This window comes from Phalacrocorax carbo, chromosome 4 (genome assembly GCF_963921805.1).
Source record: "Phalacrocorax carbo chromosome 4, bPhaCar2.1, whole genome shotgun sequence".
Taxonomy (NCBI): Eukaryota; Metazoa; Chordata; class Aves; order Suliformes; family Phalacrocoracidae; genus Phalacrocorax; species Phalacrocorax carbo.
The window spans coordinates 53,267,329-53,286,254 of NC_087516.1; the positions used below are offsets into that span (position 1 = coordinate 53,267,329).

General features: G+C 41.6%; 1 protein-coding gene across 1 annotated transcript in view; it reads left to right on the forward strand.

Moving 5' to 3' along the window:
* The first annotated feature begins 627 nt into the window (after nt 1-627).
* LOC104043640 (melanopsin-like) overlaps nt 628-18,926 on the forward strand; it is a 42,306-nt gene continuing 24,007 nt past the window's right edge. Inside the window, 2 exon segments of the mRNA XM_064450843.1 lie at nt 628-720; nt 17,106-17,248. Of these exon segments, the coding sequence (XP_064306913.1) occupies nt 628-720; nt 17,106-17,248 (236 nt within the window).

Genomic DNA, 18,926 nt, shown 5'->3' on the forward strand with positions numbered 1-18,926 from the left:
ATGACAATGATACCATAATTTTGGCTTTTATAATAGAATGCATAACAGCATATTGTGTTTTCACTGAAGCATTTTTTTTTTTCCTGTTCTGGTACATTATTCATTTTATTGTAACACATCCATCATGTCTTTGGGATATTAAATGCCAAAGCAAACTTTATTTTGAAATCTAGGCCCCCAGTTTAGGAAGTTCTGCTCTATTCTCCAGCATTTACCGATTAGCTCTATGGTATATGTTCACCATCCTTGTAAGTTTTATGTCTGTAGTTGAATTTCTATCATCTTTCAAATCATCAGTTAAAAGAGCTAATCTGTGGGCAGAAATAGTTTTAAGGTTCTCCTGCAAAGCTGTGACTGCTATCATGCCCCAGACTGAGGGGGCATGTAAGTCCCTTGAATAACATGTTTAAATTGCTATTTCTGCTCCTCTCTCTACTACTTTGAGCCTTTTTTTCCTCCAGTCTCAAAAATCCTCTCCATTCATGTCTTTTAAAAGGGGGAATGCTGAAACCAATTATGTTGAAAATATTGTCAATGTATCGAAGAAAAAAATACAGGGGTAGAAATGCAGCTATTTTAGTGATGTCTTTCTGGCCAGAGTGCAAGAGAAAGAGGCTCTCAAAGAGCATGCCTGCCATCAGATCCCTGCTCTTTTCATCACATTTTGGTCGCTCTGAAGAGCTCAGCTTTACAAACATGACACCAACAAGATGCTGTGAAGCAAGAAATTCCTGTGCCCTATTTGGTGCTGTTCGCTTTATTTTCTGTGGCTATTCAAGCATCGCTGGGACAGGCGATGCTTGAATGTTGAGGCATATGCTGCAGACGAAGTTCCAGTAAGTCCAGTGTGAGTTGCTGGGAAGTGGCTACGTTTTATACCCAATCCCTGTTCCTTGACAGCCCTGCAAGAAACCCAGCTGTCAGTGTTGGCGTGACTGCTCATATGTGCAGCAGGGCAGAGCCACCCTAACCTAACCATGGCGGTCCGTGGGCCAGGGGGATGGAGCACAGGACACGCAAGGAGAACGCCAGAGACGGGTTTGACAAGTCTGGAGAGGTGGGGGAGGACAGCGGGGGGGCGGGGGAGGCAGCTGCTGTTTTAAGCCACCTAAGGGGGGGTTGCAGGGAAGGCAGATCCAGGCTCCTTACAGCAACAGCATAAGAGGCCACGGGCGTGAGTCGCTGCGAGGGAAATCCCAGATGCTGCCCTCCATCCTGCGCTGCCTGCCCGGGACCGCAGGGAGCAGGTACGGGGCAGGCAGGACCCCTGGCACCGATCACCCAAATATGTGCAGCTTCGGGGCTGGTACCCTCCAGGTCTCGGGATGCTCCTGGGCTGTGCTGGGCAGAGGTAGCCGGCTGGGATGCCCTGAAACAAGCTTCTCCTGGTATCCATCCTTTAAAGAAAAAAAAAAAACAGATTTTTTTTTTTTTTTAAATTGTGGGTTTTTGGGTTTTCTTAGTCATCTTTTTGCACTTGAAACAGTCATGGTGGGGCCAGTCAGGCTGAATAATGAGATCAGTGGTTTGCTGAGGGGTAGAGCTGCGGTTTGATATGCTCCCGGAGCTGTCAGGCTGAGAGCAGAGGAGGGCTTGCTTGGGAGTGGCTGTTTAAACCCTGGGATATCAATTGTTGCTCGGGATGAGTCGCATCTCGGCACTACCGCACAGAGCGGATGCACGGAGGGAAGGGAGATGCTTTCGGCTGAACCCAAAAAGTACGTGCCCAGAGGAAGGCTTTGGAAAGTGGGAGCTGGGCAGGGAGAAGGGAAGGGAGCGTTTCTCTTCTGCTTTGTTTTTTATGGAAAGATTTAAATGAATTGTTTCTCATTTAAAAGGAAAAAAAAAATCTCATCGAAGTTGTTGTTGTAATTATTTATTTATTTTTTTTGTGCAGCTGACCCAGCTCTTCCCAAAGGGAAATGTATTGTCTTTGTGCTGTCCTGTTTAGATTTTTAGGATGGGTTTGGGGTTTTGGCTGATGGGAAAACCCTGGCTATGCAGGGGAGGATGTATCAGGTGATTGCTTATGGTGGTACTTTGGTACTTGTTGCATCATCAAGACCTAGTTGATTAAATCTTATTGTGATCTGCTCATTAACAGCAGGAAAATTTCAATGAAAAAAGAAATATAAATGAAGTCCTAAAGCAGATTTCAGAGTTGTTATCCTTTTGTGGAGCCGATTAATGTAATATAAAGTGACCTAAATGAAGAGCTGTAGTAGGAAGGTTTGTCAATTGTTTGTATGCTTAGCTAGGGTTATTTGAAAGCATTCATAAAGAAAAGAGGATTTTCTTGTGCATTGCAAATTAGTTAAGATGATTTGGGGCAGAAAACTGAGATAGGTCAGCGAACTAAATACGAAGAATTTGTGTACCCCTGTCCTCATACCACCCCATCTCTGTATACCCCTGACCTTATATTATTACAATACTTTGTATAGATTTTAGGATAGGAGATTTCCTACTAAATATTTGATGATTTGCCTGTACTTAATTTCATTAGCTAGCCCAGCCCTGGCATTCAAAGAAGTCTAACAAGAATAGTTGATTCTTTTTTCTAGTTTTAAGAGTGGAAGAGAAAGGGTTGTGGGAGTGGTATTGGGAGAAACTCTAGCTTGGGAGTGGATGTCATCTCCTCACAAACAGGTCCTTGTCCTGGAATAAATCAGAAAGAAAAAATTTGGGCAAGCTTTTCATAGAGTTCTCTGAAGTAATAAATAAGTAGCAAGTGAACAGGAGTTTCAGCATGTAACTCATAACTCCAAGTCATTTAAATGCACTGAGTGCATTCTGGCACTGCTAAAGGTCTTCACTTCTAATGGATTTTTGTCTTTTTAATCACATCTTTATCATAGTGGCTGTGTGGGTTATTTTTTGCTGTTAAACTTTCTCTAAATTTTTGTAGGGAGTCCAAGTTCTGTTCCCTGACATTATGTATTCACCAAATTTTTAATTAGTTCACATTCTGTATTGCTTTGTCATGCCATAAACTTAACTGTAGAAAACCATGTGTGTGTGCAAATATACCTCAGTAAGTTGATAAAGGGATTTAAATTTGAAACTTTTTTACATTGTTTGCCTGCCTTCAGAGGTTGCAAATTATCCCCCTCAGGATGTCCTATACTTCCAATGTTCTGGGGTGTCAGTCTGCAGAGACAGTGTGACTCCTGAAGGTGGTCTGCTTAACCCAGCAGCAGTCCTTGGCCAAGCAGAGTTTCAGGCAGAATTAGTTACACATGCCAGATAGGGCCCAGAATAGAAATGTGTGTCTGCAAATTGTTGCAGGTGATTAAATGAGGCCGATAACATTCTTAAACCACCCGAGTATGACAAAACAATGTTATTAGATGAGATGATTCAGCCTTTGGTATCAATGTACCCAAGAGTATCTCAAAGTTACACAATCTTAACAAGAAAACGTGGAGCTGCAAGACATGGCAGCTGCAATACAAGCCAAGCTCTCTCAGCCCTGAAGAGTATGAAATCTTAGTATACTGGTGCAAGTGAATTGAAGGAGTTACTCGTAACACAGCTGAGAGGCACCTATCAGGCTGACTTGCACAAAATGATTGCGCTCTACCAAAGCACTCAAAAATGTGGCCGCTAGACACCTTCTATTTTTTTTTTTTTTTTTTTGATGAGTACAGTCACCCTGGGAGACATCAAAATAAAAAGATGTTATTCAAACTTAACATGCAGCTTTGGTAGATACTGGGACTTGAGAGCAAGTAGATAACTAACTAGTCAGAAATGCCTGATACCGGATGGGAGTCAGTAGTTCGACATGCAATGAGATGCATGCAGCATATATGACATGGGTCAGGTATGCAGACTTGGGCTGCTGTGCTGACAGATCACTGCTTACGCCTCCGGGGCAGCGCGTTGCAATGAGGTCTGGGCCTGGAGTCACCAGCCCTTCTGCTGAGGGCAGACCCAGGGAATGGTTTCGGCTGCTTTGTTTGATAGCATTTGTAAAGTTGAAATACACCCTAGTAGAAAGCCCAATAAATAGGCAGATGGACTTTTCTGATGTTTGCCACGCAAACGGACATCGCTGCAAGAGGCTGCTGAGTTTAACGGAGAACGCAGACCAGAAGACTGGAATGCCAGGTGGGGATATGTGCCTGATGCCCGTAGAAATTTACTGACTGCCACCAGCACAGCTGTGCTGCAAACAAAATGGCTCCCTAGATGAAACCAAGTCCACACTGATTGGATGATGATAGAAAGAGTTTAATTTAAACTGCTACAGCTAGTCTAGAGCAGACAGAATGATAGGAAGGAGTATGCTTTCTTGTGCCCTGTTAGGTTAACAGTGCCTGAAAAAGGACTCAATCTCAGGTGAGAAGGAAATTTATTTGGTTTTGTAATTATAAAAAGGACAAAGTACTTCCATTGAACTTCTTGCAAACAATAGTCCAGTGATCAGTAAATTACCTGCCTTTTTTTAAGTAGGAAAACCATACATACTTTCTTATATACCTGATATCTTTTGCTACAATTTCTACTCTGAAACTTGTGCTAATATTCAAATAATTTGGCTGACTAAACCTTCACCATGGTAGAAAAGAGTGAACAATGCTTAGAAACATGCAGTGTTGCCCTCACCATGCCCTTATTGACATAAAAGGTCCCTCCCTGCTCAACATTGCAGTAGACCACTGCACAGACGATGAGCAGTAGCAGATGAAGATTAGGGGGGGCAGCAAGAGCACCAGGGAGCCCCTGGATTAATGCTGGTGCTTTGGAAAACTCTAGTGGTGCTGTTGCAGGTAAGTGCCAGTCAGTAACTCCTAAAGCAGCTTATGAGGGAAGGCAGGTTGTCTCAGATGCTAGAGGGCTGCAAGATCTGCAATATTTGCAGTCCCTCCTCAATAGTCCACGAGGCAGCAGCCTGATGGTGTCCTGGGTAATGCTCCAAGGCCCTTAGGTAATCTGTTTGCAATAAAATTATTTTGTATTCAGCCTTAATGACTGTACAAGTGCTGTGAAATTGCTTTTCAGCTCTGTTATTAGCTCAGTATTTGCCATTTGATCACAACAAAACTAACAGTAATAAGCTACTGTTGAAGTTCAATACAAGTTTGCAGTTAACAGTATTTGTTTTCAATGGGCTCTTTACTTGTGGAGAAACCTTAAATGAGTATCTCTTTTACCCCCACAACTGCTGTGAGCAGATTGTCCCTTCATCCATTTTTCCCTTGAGTGCAATGGTTTTCTGGAGTCTGGTGGACTGAGAAAGGCCCAGTGTGGGCTTAAATCTAGTATGAACATGACTTGAGACACACGCAATGCTTTGTTAGACTTACTTTTGTTTGTTTTTCTGAGATTCTCCAGTGCATATTAATTTGCTGGCTTGCTTATATGCTTTTAAAAAATAACAGTTCAGAAGGAGCTAGTTTTTTGTCTGAGATGTAGGACTCTGCAGAAAAAAAACTTGTGGGGACTCCTGAGGCTTTCTGGCTTGGCACAGTAAAGCCAGTTTGAACCTAACTGGCTTGTGGGCTTCTCTGTTTGCAAAATGGCACTTTGTTCTTAAATCAGGAAAGGAAGTTGGCTTGTGCTGATGTTTCCTTTTCTGGTAGTTCATCATTGTTCCGAGCTGATGTTGCAAAGACAATGTAGGAGTTGCTTCAGATGCACCCCATATCTGGAGATTTTTGTGAGGGTGAAAGGAAGATGATGTTTCCTAATATAGGTGTGCTAAAACTTTTGTTATCTTTTGTGCCGTCAGGAAAAATGGTCTGTGGAAGTTACTCAGAGTTAGAGAATATTGTCTATGTAATTAAAGGACACCACATGAAATCATCCTTATTTTCAGTGTGCTACATGTAACAGTGGAGAGGGAAAGGATGAGCTCCCTCACTGCTATATCAAAGTTGTCTTGATGCTTCTCCAGATCAAGACACTTGCTTTTGTGTGAGATATTGTTTTTTCCTCCAAGATGAGCACTGCTATTAGATAATTAAGTTTTCTGAGAGATACAGGAATTACTTTTAATATACAGACATATTCCCACCAAATATCTCAAAGCATGGTCCATTATTTTAGTATTTTGTAAATCTGGGAGTCTCTTGATTGCTGTAATTGCTCTCTAATTATGTCCATATTACAGTTCCTTATCAGTTTGCCAGTGCTGCTTCAATCTTCCTTTGAAATAAATCTTCAGTACCATAGTAGTTTGCTTAATCATAGAGCTGTTGGTTTCACTTGTTCATTGGACTCTTTGTTACTTTAGCAATGCTAAATCCACAAGGAATTCGTAAGTGCTTCACCCTCCAGGCAACTAGAAAAGCAATGGTCTCTTTCCTGTACGAGGGTTTGTTTTATTCTTGTTTTGCAGAGTAAAGGGAGGTTGTGCTACTGCCAAATGCTTCGATTTGGCAACAAAGATTTGCCTTTCACTGCAGAGATGGGTAATCTTGAATATATCTGGCCTGATAATTTCCTCCTCTTCCCAGTCATCTCCATTATCTCCATTACCTGCAGTGGCTACGTGCTTCATTCTAAACAGAGAATTTTAGTAACTCCTGGGAAACCGTAAGACTAAAATGCATATGCCATTGGACTAAAAAATGTATCAGTGATCCAGTAAAATCCTCTGAAATTAATAATAGAATATTCTAAAGCCAGATTTTCATGACAGTTAATAGTGCAGATAAAGACCAAGGATTACTTTCAACAACACAGGAGAAGAGCAGAAGTATTGCCACCAGTGCAATCAATAGGTGTGAAGTGCCTAAAAACCTCTGGAAATCTCTCTTTTCACATGGGACTTAAAGCTGTGGTAGGAGAAACTGTTAAAAATGAAGCGGAGGACTGACTGCAGCCTTCCTACCCAAGAAATATGGTCCTATACAGATTACCTATTGTCGTGGTTTAACCTCAGCCAGCGACTAAGCACCGCCCAGCTGCTCACTCACTCCCCTCCGGTGGGATGGGAGAGAATCGGAAGAGTAAAAGTGAGAAAACTCATGGGTTGAGATAAAGACAGTTTAACAGATAAAGCAAAAGCTGCGTGCGGAAGCAAAGCAAAGCAAGGAATTCATTCACTGCTTCCCATGGGCAGGCAGGTGCTCAGCCATCTCCAGGGAAGCAGGGCTCCATCACGCGTAACGGTTACTTGGGAAGACAAACGCCATAACTCCGAATGTCCCCCCCTTCCTCCTTCTTCCCCCAGCTTGATATACTGAGCATGATGTCATATGGTATGGAACATCCTTTTGGTCAGTTGGGGTCAGCCGTCCCGGCTGTGTCCCCTCCCAGCTTCCTGTGCACCCCCAGCCCATTCGTTGGTGGAGTGGGGTGAGAAGCAGAAAGGCCTTGATTCTGTGTAAGCCCTGCTCAGCAGTAACAAAAACATCCCTGTGTTATCAACATTGTTTTCAGCACAAATCCAAACCATAGCTCCATACTAGCTACTGTGAAGAAAATTAACTCTATTCCAGCCAAAACCAGCACACACATATTGCAGCTAGGTGCAAATGTGCATATAGGTTCATTTGGCTTTTGTTGTCTGTCCCCAGTTCCTTGTGAAAGCAAAAGAAGGTAGGGTAGGAAGGTTTTCAATTTACTGAGACAGTATACCTGTCCTCAAGTAACTGGAATAGTATTTAAATTTACTTACAGCTTAAATCATATTTTTAACTGTGTATTTTGGAGGGTTTTATTCCTGGCATCATGGGCTATTTTAGGTTGGAAAGGTGCTTGTCAATTCCCACCTGCTGCTCCAAGCAGGGCTAACTTCAACATCTGAAATGCTCTATGGATGAAGATTGTGCGGTGTCCCTGGGCCCCCGTTTCAGCACTTTGCCAACCTCATTGAAAATTTTGCCTGCTGCAACTTGTCTCTGTTGCCTCTTGTCCATTCCCTGTGCAACCTCTGGGAAGAGTCTGGCTCTGCCTTCTGCCTACCCCCCTTTCATGCATAGAGTAATATTAAACAGAAGCAAGCAGTTATTACTTGGGAATAATCCTCAGCTTAGAGTGATTAGACATTTCTTTGATCAAAACAGAATTTGAATGCTACAATGTTCATACTAATATCACAAATGTGCTTGAAGTTAACAGACTGAGAATGTGCGCTTGCTGTATTCTCCATGTTCTTCCTCTAAATCACCTGTTGCCAGACAGTCAGGTGGAAGATACAGGAGTTGACGGACCACTGGAGTGACTCGTTTTAGTAGTTTTCGTGTATCTAAATGTACATGATGGAATGATGCAAATGGCATCAGGAGGCTGGAGGTTGCTTTAAATTACCCTCCACCCTAATATGCACAAAAAGGTTTCTTGTTGAGACATGGAGATTACCCTAGCTGGTGAAGCATGTGTCTGGTTTCAGACTTCAGTTAAGAATACTTCCTGCAGAAGAAAGATCAGGTTTGTTTATAAATAGGGAAACACAGTGAGCAAGGTGGATTCTCTGGTAAAACTGCAATTCTTTACACTCAGCTAATAAAAAATGTAAATAAAACTTAACTGAAATGTAGTTAATAGAGGAAGTGTGTTTCTACTGTTATCATTGCACTTCCTTCATCATTCGCCACAATTCATCATGAGTTACAGAATAGAAAAAATATAGAGCAGTGGAACCAAATGACCACCTTGATGAAAAATATGTTACATGTATTTTTAAAAGTAGCATTAGAAAGGTTATATAGGATTAGTATAAAATATTAACATCTTAACTAGTTTATTAGGATGTCTTTTCCTTTTGTAATCAGCCGTTGAAAAGCTGATGTTGGTTCTTGATTTTTTTTTTCCAGAATCCTTAAAAATAACTGCATGTTTTCATGGGATCTATTTAAAATGCAGGGCCCACTTCTCAGAGCAATTTTTGCACACCCATCTTCTGGCAGCAGCTGAGTGGGTCTCCCCAAGAAGCAGAACAGTGCAATGAAGAGACTACAACGTCTAGACGAGATGCATAAAGCCAGAGGTGGCTGGTGAAGGATTTGCTCTCAGTTATCAACAGTAAGGAAAAAAAAATATTTTTTAAAAAATAAAATATGAATGTCTAGCTGTCCAGAAGCCAGAGCATGTGTTCAAGCTCTTTGAAACCTGAGGGCAGGATGTATAACCACTGGCAGAGATCAGAATTTCAAAAGGTGGTGCCAACATTTGAGGAAAGCAAAGACATTTCTTTGTGTGCTTCTGTTAAAACCAGTAATGTGAGCATCACCTGGCAGTCACACTTGCCGCTGCTTGGCCCGAAGCTTGGGTCTGCAGGAGTGGGAAAAGGCTCAGTCCAGGCAGGCGATGGGTGCTGCAGCACCATGTTGCCATCAGCAAACAGTGGCATCCCATGAAATCCCTTTTGATGCATGGTGGGCAGGCTGGAGCGGGAGCATCCATGGCTGGCGAAACAGGAGCAGCAGTCATCTGGAAGCCTGGGATGAGTAAATTGGACCAGGCTGAGCTACAGGAGCTCAAAGGAGGCAGAGAGGGGAGAGCAGCTCAGGTGAAGAGTACATGCTGTGCCAAAGCATTGCAGTGCCAGTGAGTTCAGAGGACTTGCCACCGAGTGGCAAAGGTAGAATAAAGGGATTTTTTTTTTTAGGAGAATTGTGCAATTAATAAAGAGCTGCTGGTAGCAGTAACATGTTCAGAGGGAGAAAAATAGTCAATGAAAGTATGATGCAGAATGCATGAGAAGATAAAAACTTAAATATTTGCTGTAGCATATAAATGATTTCTCCCTGAAGACTGCAAAATTTCTTATATTGAAGGAAGTAAGTTTATAATGTTTTGACCACACATGCTCTTCTTTAACATGCTTTAAGGCTCTAAAAATATATATCTTGAGATTTCTGCCTACTGCTTTGTTGCTTCACCATGCTAACAGTTATCTGTTCCCTCATGGACAAACAAATATGCACTGAACTGTAATATTCCAGCCAATTTTGATGCAGTGTTAGCATTGATTAGATTTGTTCGGCATGCTGCTGCCTAGGCATGCATAGCTTGTGTTGTAGTTTGAAGTGCCTTTGGACATAGCATCAGATAATTTCAAAGGCATTTATGGTGAAGGGGACAATATGGTGAGTGTCTCAGGGGGTCACATTAAGGAACTGGCTGTGCTGGTGTGCAAGCCTGTGAGAGATGACAAGGGGAGGACGGACTAAGCACTCAAGTCAATTGAGTATTAACAGTGTCTGGTAGTGAGCTTTTATTTGCCTGTTTTTCAAAAATGCTTAAGGCACGATTGAACTTGGTTCTCTTAGGTTTTGCACTCTCAGGTTAGACTTGCATATGTTTAAATAGAACACAAAATTTCTGTAGAGGAGAATGTTGTGAAGAACTGGTTAATGCTACTTGTCTTGGTTATAAAAGTACACCAGTACTGCAACAGAAATGCTCTCAGAAAACATGCCTGTGGTATCTTGCTTTAAAACTTTCAGGTTTTAATCAGGTTTTTTGATTAAAAACCCGTTGCCTCAAAGTTTGATTATAGTAACCTTGGATGAAGGCAGAGAAAAAAAATGTGCTAGCTCCTTGCCAGTGCTTCCTCACAAAAACAAGGGAGCAAGTAACACAGCGTTCCTCCCAAGGCCGGGTTGTGCAGGCACGCTCAGTAGAATAACTGGTAAAACTTTGAGTAAGCCATCACGTCTGCTAACCCTGCCCAAGCGGTGCGGGTGATGCTCAAGCTGGAACACACGCAAGCTTGTTGTTTTTCAGCTGGGCTGTTGGGCTGTTGTTGTTTCTTTTTTTTTTTTACTCAGAGAAGCAAATGTGTCTTTTACAACTGCTTTCAGTGGTGTGGATAGGGATGTACACAGAAAGCAATGTCCATGCGCTTCCCAGAACAGACTAACAGACTTTACATTTTGAGGTTCTTTTAGTCAGCCTCCAGAGAGATGAAAACATGCCTTAGCTTTGTAACAAGCAAACAGATATTAAGGCTTTACTTGTTTTAACTTTTATTTTTACTTCTGATTGCTTTATTATTCTCATGTCAATAATTTTTATATTGTGTCTTCATTAATGATAAAACCTATGAATTATTAATACCCCTTGCTTAACTTGACTTATAAGGCTGGATATGTAGACATCTGAGTTTGCCTGCCTTGTCGAGTATCTAACTGGCTTATTCTCATGATATGGAGAACTTGGCAAAGTTTGATGGTTTTTCTCTTTGGGCTTTTTTGAGATTTTTCTACCCCCCTCCAATCATGTGCCATTAGATTTCTTGCAACTATGAGAAGAAGTTTAAGCGCAGATATGGAGGACCTGAAAGAAAGTGTCTTGCCAAAGCCAGAGGTGTGCTAAATGTGAGATCTTAGGGACGAATGCCCCAAATGAGTCTTGGAGTCGAATACTAAATGGGTGGGGTTTTTGTTTTGTGATGTTTTGTTTTGAGCTGGCTGTCTAGTTCAGTAACAGCCCAGAAGCGCTTGATGGAATGGAATTAATTAGGTATATATATTATTATGGAAAAAATTCTCAGGGTTTTTCCTCAAACTTACGACTTCAGTCTGGATAAATACCCACCTAGATCTGGACCAGATGCCTGACTTGGATATCTGACTGCCTTTGATATTTGTTGTACGTGGCATTGGCAGTTCCTGTTCTTGTTTGTTACTTTTGGATGAACTGCTGCAAATTCACAGTTCAGTCTGCTAAACCAATTGCCTTCTTGATTAAATGTGTGCTATAAATATGTGTTTGAGAGTTCCTGGCTTTGGCATGTGAACTGATGGGAATGAGCTGTGGAAGAAGAGTGTTGCCCTGAGACCGAGAAAAGTAACTTTTCCACATATGGATGGTTGTGGTTTGATTTGACTTTCTGAGGACCAAATTAACCTGTATTTACTGCGTGGTGCTGCAATGCAGCGCAGTTAACTAGAGCAAGTAAAGTTGTTGTTCATGGGGGTGGTGGGTGGGTTTGTTTTTTAATACCAAAAGGTACTAATAATATTTTCTGTAAGTATTCATTTTAAATACATCGTATTTTGAAAAATATCTGACCACCACTAGTTCTACCATAGTTGCCACATAGCAATGGTCTTCTGTTTGCTGATTCAAGAATTCATACGTACAAGAATTCATTAAGCCCCTAATTTTGTCGTCATTTCAACCCAGATGGTTCTTCCCACTGAAATTACCTCTTTGATGGACTGTCAGTGAAATTACAAGGAACTTGGCAAGTACTGCCTGAACTGCTTCAAAAACATCTGCGGACTGGCACACGTGGGCTGCTCCTGTCTCACCATACCTAAATATTGTTTATTATTTTTCTTTAAAATTTTCAAGCATGACTGTATAGACAAGATTTTTGTACAGTAAAATCAAACTCCTGCTTTGTGAATCTGCACAGCAGGTCAGCAGGGGGAGGCTGCTATGCTGTTAATTTACTCCCTTGTTAGTGCACATTAATCCCTCATGTAAGCAAGCCCTTACTTAAGCTCATTTCAATCGTTTCCACAGACGAGCTTGCATCCATGACCAAAATCAGAGTATAAATAAGGCTTTAGATACTCTTATATCTGCCTAGTGTCAATCATACCACCATTTCTGAATTCAATCCATTATTTTCTACCCCTACCCATTGAACAGGACCTGACCTTGCTCTCCTGTTTTTAACTACATTTTTTTGATTTCTGCATTGCAATCTTTATTAATTTCACCATTTGGAAAGTAGAAACAGATGGCTATAATTATTTTGACATGATTTTATCACTAAAAATCAAACTATAAAAGCTTTCATAGAATAACTCTCCTCCTCTGTTAAATTTTCCATACTTATTGTGGGAAAAATAGACCAAGTTTATTTTTATATCTGGTGCCTGCTTCCTTCGTCAGCTAGCAGAGGGCAGCTGTTAACTGTTTGTCCCCCTTTTGCCTGCAGATCTGTTGGTTGCCCTGCCAGGAAAGCCCTCCAAGCAGCCACACAGGTGACAGAATTGTGATGTACTCACATTGCATATAAGGATAAGGCTACATGATGATTTATGTGAGCTGTCAGGGCCAACATCTCATAAAGTCAAACACAAGTGATTGTATAATTAATTTAGAAGGAGCCAAGCAAAGCAAGTACAGGATAGGCAAGTATGCCAGAAGCCTGCCCCGCTGCAGTACCCCCACCTTCATGAGCTACTTGTTTACATTTGTATTTTTGAGTGAAAAAATCAGGTCATCCTGGATGGTGTATTTAAAATCTTTGCTTAGGAAACAGATGTGTCTGCAGCAGAGTGCTTGGGATTCCCAGGACCACAAAGTGATGGAGGCAAAGCCAACCTGGGGGAAAAATGGACAGGTGAACACGTCTCACATGAGCCCCTGAAAACTTGCGTCACCCGTTATAGATTCAATATATCAGTTGAATAAAATGTACAGCCTTCCTTTATTATCTCTATCTTAAATCACATCATTAAAGAGAAGGAGCCAGACTGTGGCTTATACAGAACAGGCTCTTCATTCTACATCATGTGGCTGCGATGGTACTGAGCACCCATAAACACAATTTGTTGAGAGAGATGTGCTGAATCCAGAGCAGCTGTGCATCACCATGGCAGCGTGAAACAGCTGGAGCTGGGGGAGCATCTCACAGCACGGCTTTTAACTTTGTAAGTTTTCCGACTGCATTCTCGAGGGGTCTAAGTTCACTGTTAATTAAATGAAAATGAATAGCCTGAAGTATAACTGCACAGTGTATTCTAGCAGTTAGAGAGCAGTGGCATGAAATGGATACAATATCCATGCTTTGCTAAGCCTGAAAGGCAGGACTTTTCCACTAGTATAAACTGGTTTTTTGCTCATTCATATCAACTGTCATTGACCATACATAATTTTGGTGCTAAAAGAGGCTAATATAGATGTAATGTGGTAAGAAACAACAGTGACTATACCTAGTGAAACCTGCTGTACTTAGCTGCTGTCCTGGTTACCAAGTCATTGGTAGAGATTTGTAATAGTTATATGGATTTTCTTGGGTTGGAAAGACTCACAGCAGCTTCGGAATATTCTCCTATAGTTTGATTTTATTCTTATTACTCAGGAGAAACTAAAAGTACCCAAAAATGCATAGAGCGGTAATAGCTTTTGAGAATATCAGCAAAAAAAACCTTCTCATTTGAGCTTGTAACCAAGCTTAGAATATTTTTCTCATATATTTGCTCCTCACCCTCATACAGTAAAATATTTACATTAACAAGTATATAGCTAGTTAATCAAAATTACCAAAAAGGCCAGCTTCTCAGAGGTGGTATTGTAGGAAAAGAGAACAAGCTTAAAATCTGTGAATATATTAAAGCTTTGTTGATATTGTTTGTCTCCACTTGAGTGTTATTCTATTCTGAGAAAGGGTCTGTACTAGAAAAGCAGCTTTTGTTCAACAGAGTAGATCTTGAATTTTCAATCCTTAAGGGTATTTAAATCTTTATTCTTTAGGTTTTCTATTATGAAATTATGCCAAATTAGTGAAATTAATTATGTGACTAAGACGAGGTATAAATTCTCTTTGATCAGATTGCAGCGGCTTGTACTTGTTTTAGCCTGTTTTATTTAGAAAATTCCCATCAGTTTAATGAAATAATTTTTTATAGAAGTTGAGGTTTTCTGTTGAAATATATGTACACGCACATAGATATGCACATTTATCTTCTTAGATCCAAATTACAGCATTATAAATGGTCTCCTGTCTTTATCAGCTTGCCACATTTCATACAGCTGGATGCCTTCCATGTCCTGCCGTCTCTGGGTAACACCGACAGGTTGAATAAGTAGCCACCTTTTCATTCAGATCTTAAAGTTCTTACTGCTATTAACATCACAGCAAAAGCAGCCATAGTATTTTATGGACTCCCCTGAAGGCCAGATCCCTTCTCCAAAGCCTGTGTAATCTAAACATCACTCACTTTAGCTTCTCGCTGAGATTGCAGGCTCTGTGTAATCCCCAGTATTTATTACCTTTCAAATTCCACTTTGTAAGCATCAAGAGTTTATACTTCATCCAGTATTGCCAGCAAACTGTAATCTGAGTTTACAAACATGTCACAAGAGACATTTTTCAGCTTTTGACAGAGCTCAACACTCATAAGTGAATAAACGAGGCCAAAACATCCAGGTCAGCTTCTCTTCAGCAAAGAGATAAGGTGAGACACCTCTGGGTGTGAAACTCGTAGTCCATTTCACAAATGAGTTTCTGCAACGGTGAGTTCCCATATGATGAAGTAAAACATAATGGATACAATAGCCAAGTACTACTTTGCCTGAATTTAATCATCTATATAATATTCCTTTATATAATAACCCTCTATTTAGGGGTAAATCCTAAACATGCCTAACATAAGCAGAAGAAAAAAGACCCTTTTCCTTTCTTCCCATTTTAGCCTCTTTGGTATGCACTGCCAGAAATGAGGCAGGGTTCCGATTTAGTGCACATACTCTGCTAAGAAGATTAGGTTTGAGGGAGGGGGAAAGGAGTTTATCGTGGTTAACTCGTATGCCCAGGCCACCCCGCCCTGAAAGCATGGCGCTGTCTGTGCCTGGTGACACCGAATGGCCGTGACTGTGCTCCTCGCTGGGCCACCTCCCCACGTGCTGCCCACCTTCTTCAAGGGTAAACACTTCACAGGGTGACATTTTTGCTTGATGCTTAACTGCTGGGAATGGCAGCGACAGCCCCCCAGTGCAGCCAGCACCAGCAGACGCTCCCTTTCATCTCTTTCTACTTTTACAGAGATGTTACCTTTGGTGAAGTGCCCTATTATGGGTAGAGTCTATTAGACCACTGGGAAAGCCTGAAAGCAGCTTTCTGCTTTGTAGCAATAGCTTTTTGTACCATTTACAATACCACTTCAGCCCCAGGAGCTTTGCTGTCACTGTTTCTGCTCCAGACCCACTGTTTTGCAGATGCTTGGAGGGTGCGCCTCACTGGGTGCTCCCTGTCGCTGAATGCAGCCTGCCCCGGGCAGTACCCTAGAGGGGTCACACAGTTAAGGGGATAGTGCCCGTAGGATGTAGTGTGTGCATTTATAGATGAGTGAGGGATAATAGAAGGCAGAAAGGAGAAGTAGAAGAATGGGAGATTAGGAACTAGCAACAGGGGGGAGAAAAGGCTGTTCTCACCAATTTTAAATGGCCACTTACATACTACCAGTGGGGTGATAGTTATAATCTTGAACCTGGTCTGTCACCCAGCTTCTCTCCCACAGGCCAAAATCAGCCTTGTCCCACACCCTGCACGTCGCTGAGCTGCACAGCAGCGAAGCGTGCCGATGCAGAGCTGGTCCTCAGCTGTGACAAGGTGCCATGCCTTTGACAAAGCCAGCCAGATCTGACACACATGTGAGTGCTCGGCTTGGCTTAGCTGCTTTTCACTTGGTAAATAAGAATCTCCATCAGGCAACTCAGACTCTTCTCATCGATAACATTAATGAGAGCAGAATGGGTTAGATGTAGGTTGCCCTGCAGCTGAATTTAGCTGGTGATAAATCTGAATTTGTTTAAAAAAACCCCAAACACCCAGATGTAGAGAATAGGTGGGGTTTTATTCATGTGCTGGAGTTAAAGGGCAGTGAAAGACATGCCAAGAATATTTAATGTATTTGTGCTTACCCAGGTGAAGGTACTGCTGCTGTTTACCCCTGGTTTCTTACCTTTTCCATAGGCAATTCCCAGGTTTTGCAGCACAAAGTGGACAGGGAGCTTGGGGAGACCCAGAGGATTTAATGTTTGTAAGTGTGGGATTTGATATCAGCACTCCTAATAAAATCAAAGTAGGATGGGCCATTCCTTGTTGAACTGAAGGTCGTGTTGTCAGCTAGCTCTGCGCCCCAAAATGCTGCGGTTACCCAGAGTGTGTTTTACACTAGCACATCTTTACTTTTTTCACATCATCTTTGCAACTTCCTTAATATTTTTTTCCAGTCTATTTTCCCTGTTGTTTTTTACTAATATAAATATGTGCTGTTAAAGCAATGAAGGCTACTTGAGGGAAATGGTTACAGGGAATGTGAAAAGAGCACAGAGGTGTGTATTTGATTTGCAAGACCTGTGGAAGCGTGTGCTTTGCCTTCCTTCAACAGGCTGACTACATGTACCCTGTGATAAGTGTCCTGAATATGCTAAGCTCTCCTTTTCCTCTGTTTTCCATTCAGGGTTTGAACATGGGCACCCAGCCACACACTGTGACCAAGACGGAGATCCCTGACTATGTGCTTTACACTGTAGGAACGTGTGTGCTCATTATTGGCTCCATCGGCATCATTGGAAACCTCCTAGTGCTCTATGCCTTCTACAGGTACAAAAATTTATTTTGTGGTTAATCTGACTGGCCTTTTATGGTTAATCTGACAGGTCCACATGTGCCTGAGTGAAGATGCTATGCATTGGTTTCCTCTTGGATTAAATCTCGAAGCAAAGGCTGATGGCATCAAATGGAGGGCAACCCACCCCTGCCCCCCACCCCATCACTGATAACCCCAGTGTAAATTCCTCAGGTTTTAAGGAACCAAAGAAAATGACAAAACAAATACTGTGTTCTATTAACAATTCTACTGAAAAGTTTAAAGAAGAGTTTAATACTTTTTACGATATAAGCAGCAGGCTTCTTCACTCACCCTGTAGAATTTGCAGAAATACTTGACAAAAACTGATGATCTTCCCAGCAGCCCAGATGTCCTGGAAGGACCAAGAAAGCAACACGCTACATGAAATGAGCTCATCCCATCAGTGTACCCCAGCAGTGTACTCCCTGCTTCAGGCAGATCGTAGGATTTCTGTCAGTTTGTGTGCTCCCTTGGCTGCTGGCAGTGTAACAGACAGCTAAAGCTACTGCAGCTAGAGTATGCAAAAATGTAATGGAAAAATGAAATAGCTTTCCTCTGTCCCACACTGTGATGCTGGATTTCAAAATCCTCCTCACTCACTGCTTGCTGTCGTCGTGCATGTTGATGCAAAGGGGGCTTACAATGCTAGAAACACCAGTGGCGTTATGAACCAAGCGTTAATTTCCTATTCTTAAATGTTTAAGACAAATAAATTAGTTCAGTTATTTTGAATAACTGGTTTTTAATATGAGATCGAGGAGAAATTGAATTCTCTGCAACTGTAGATACCTCACGATTTTTGAAATGCAGAGCAAGCTCTCAATTTTTCTTGAAATGTGTTTGTTTTAGCTGGTGTAATAAAAGCATTAAATTGTCTAAGTACGAAAACCTCCATAGGCAGACAGGTACCTGTGAAGGTGTGAACTCCGCACACCTTCTCACTCAGTTGTTGCAGGCAGTTATGAGACCCAAGATTGTATTAGAATTGCAGAAGCATTGAGATGGCTTTCTCATTTTCTTTTTCAGTATTTATCAACATGAGAAAAGAAATTAATGTCAGCTGCAAATACTGATATTTTAAAGTACATCAGAGAGGCCTCGGTTGTTCAGCTTTCTACACTGAAGGAGGCATTTGAAACAATTATTTCACACTGTTGAGAGTTACTGCATGCAGGTTCCAAGAACAAAGCTGTTTGTAAAATCGTGCTTCCTCTCTAAGCCTCACAGAGTGTGCCAAGTCACCACTTCTTGTACTATATGCACCTGACACTGTGAAAACTCCTGAATTCAAACTCTAGATATCAAAGCTCTTTACTTCACCATTCAACCAATACAGCGGTTCCCACTGAGGGATTGCTAGTTGTGTTACACCTTCTCAGTATATCCCTCAAAAGTGCCAGTTTTAAGAACGATTTGGGTGAGCTGAAGGTAATTTAACTTTTGTGGAAGGACATAATATTTCATCAGAGCAACAAGGGCCTATTCAACCAAGTAACTCCATGTAAAGGTGAGAGGTGCTTTGTCACATTACTGGTATTTTTATTCCCCTTAGCCAGAGCCAAGGGTAATCTTGAATGCCAGCTGAAAGTTTCCTAGGAGGTTATAACTCCAGATGTCCCTAAGAAGTGAGACTATGTGAGGTGGTGGTAT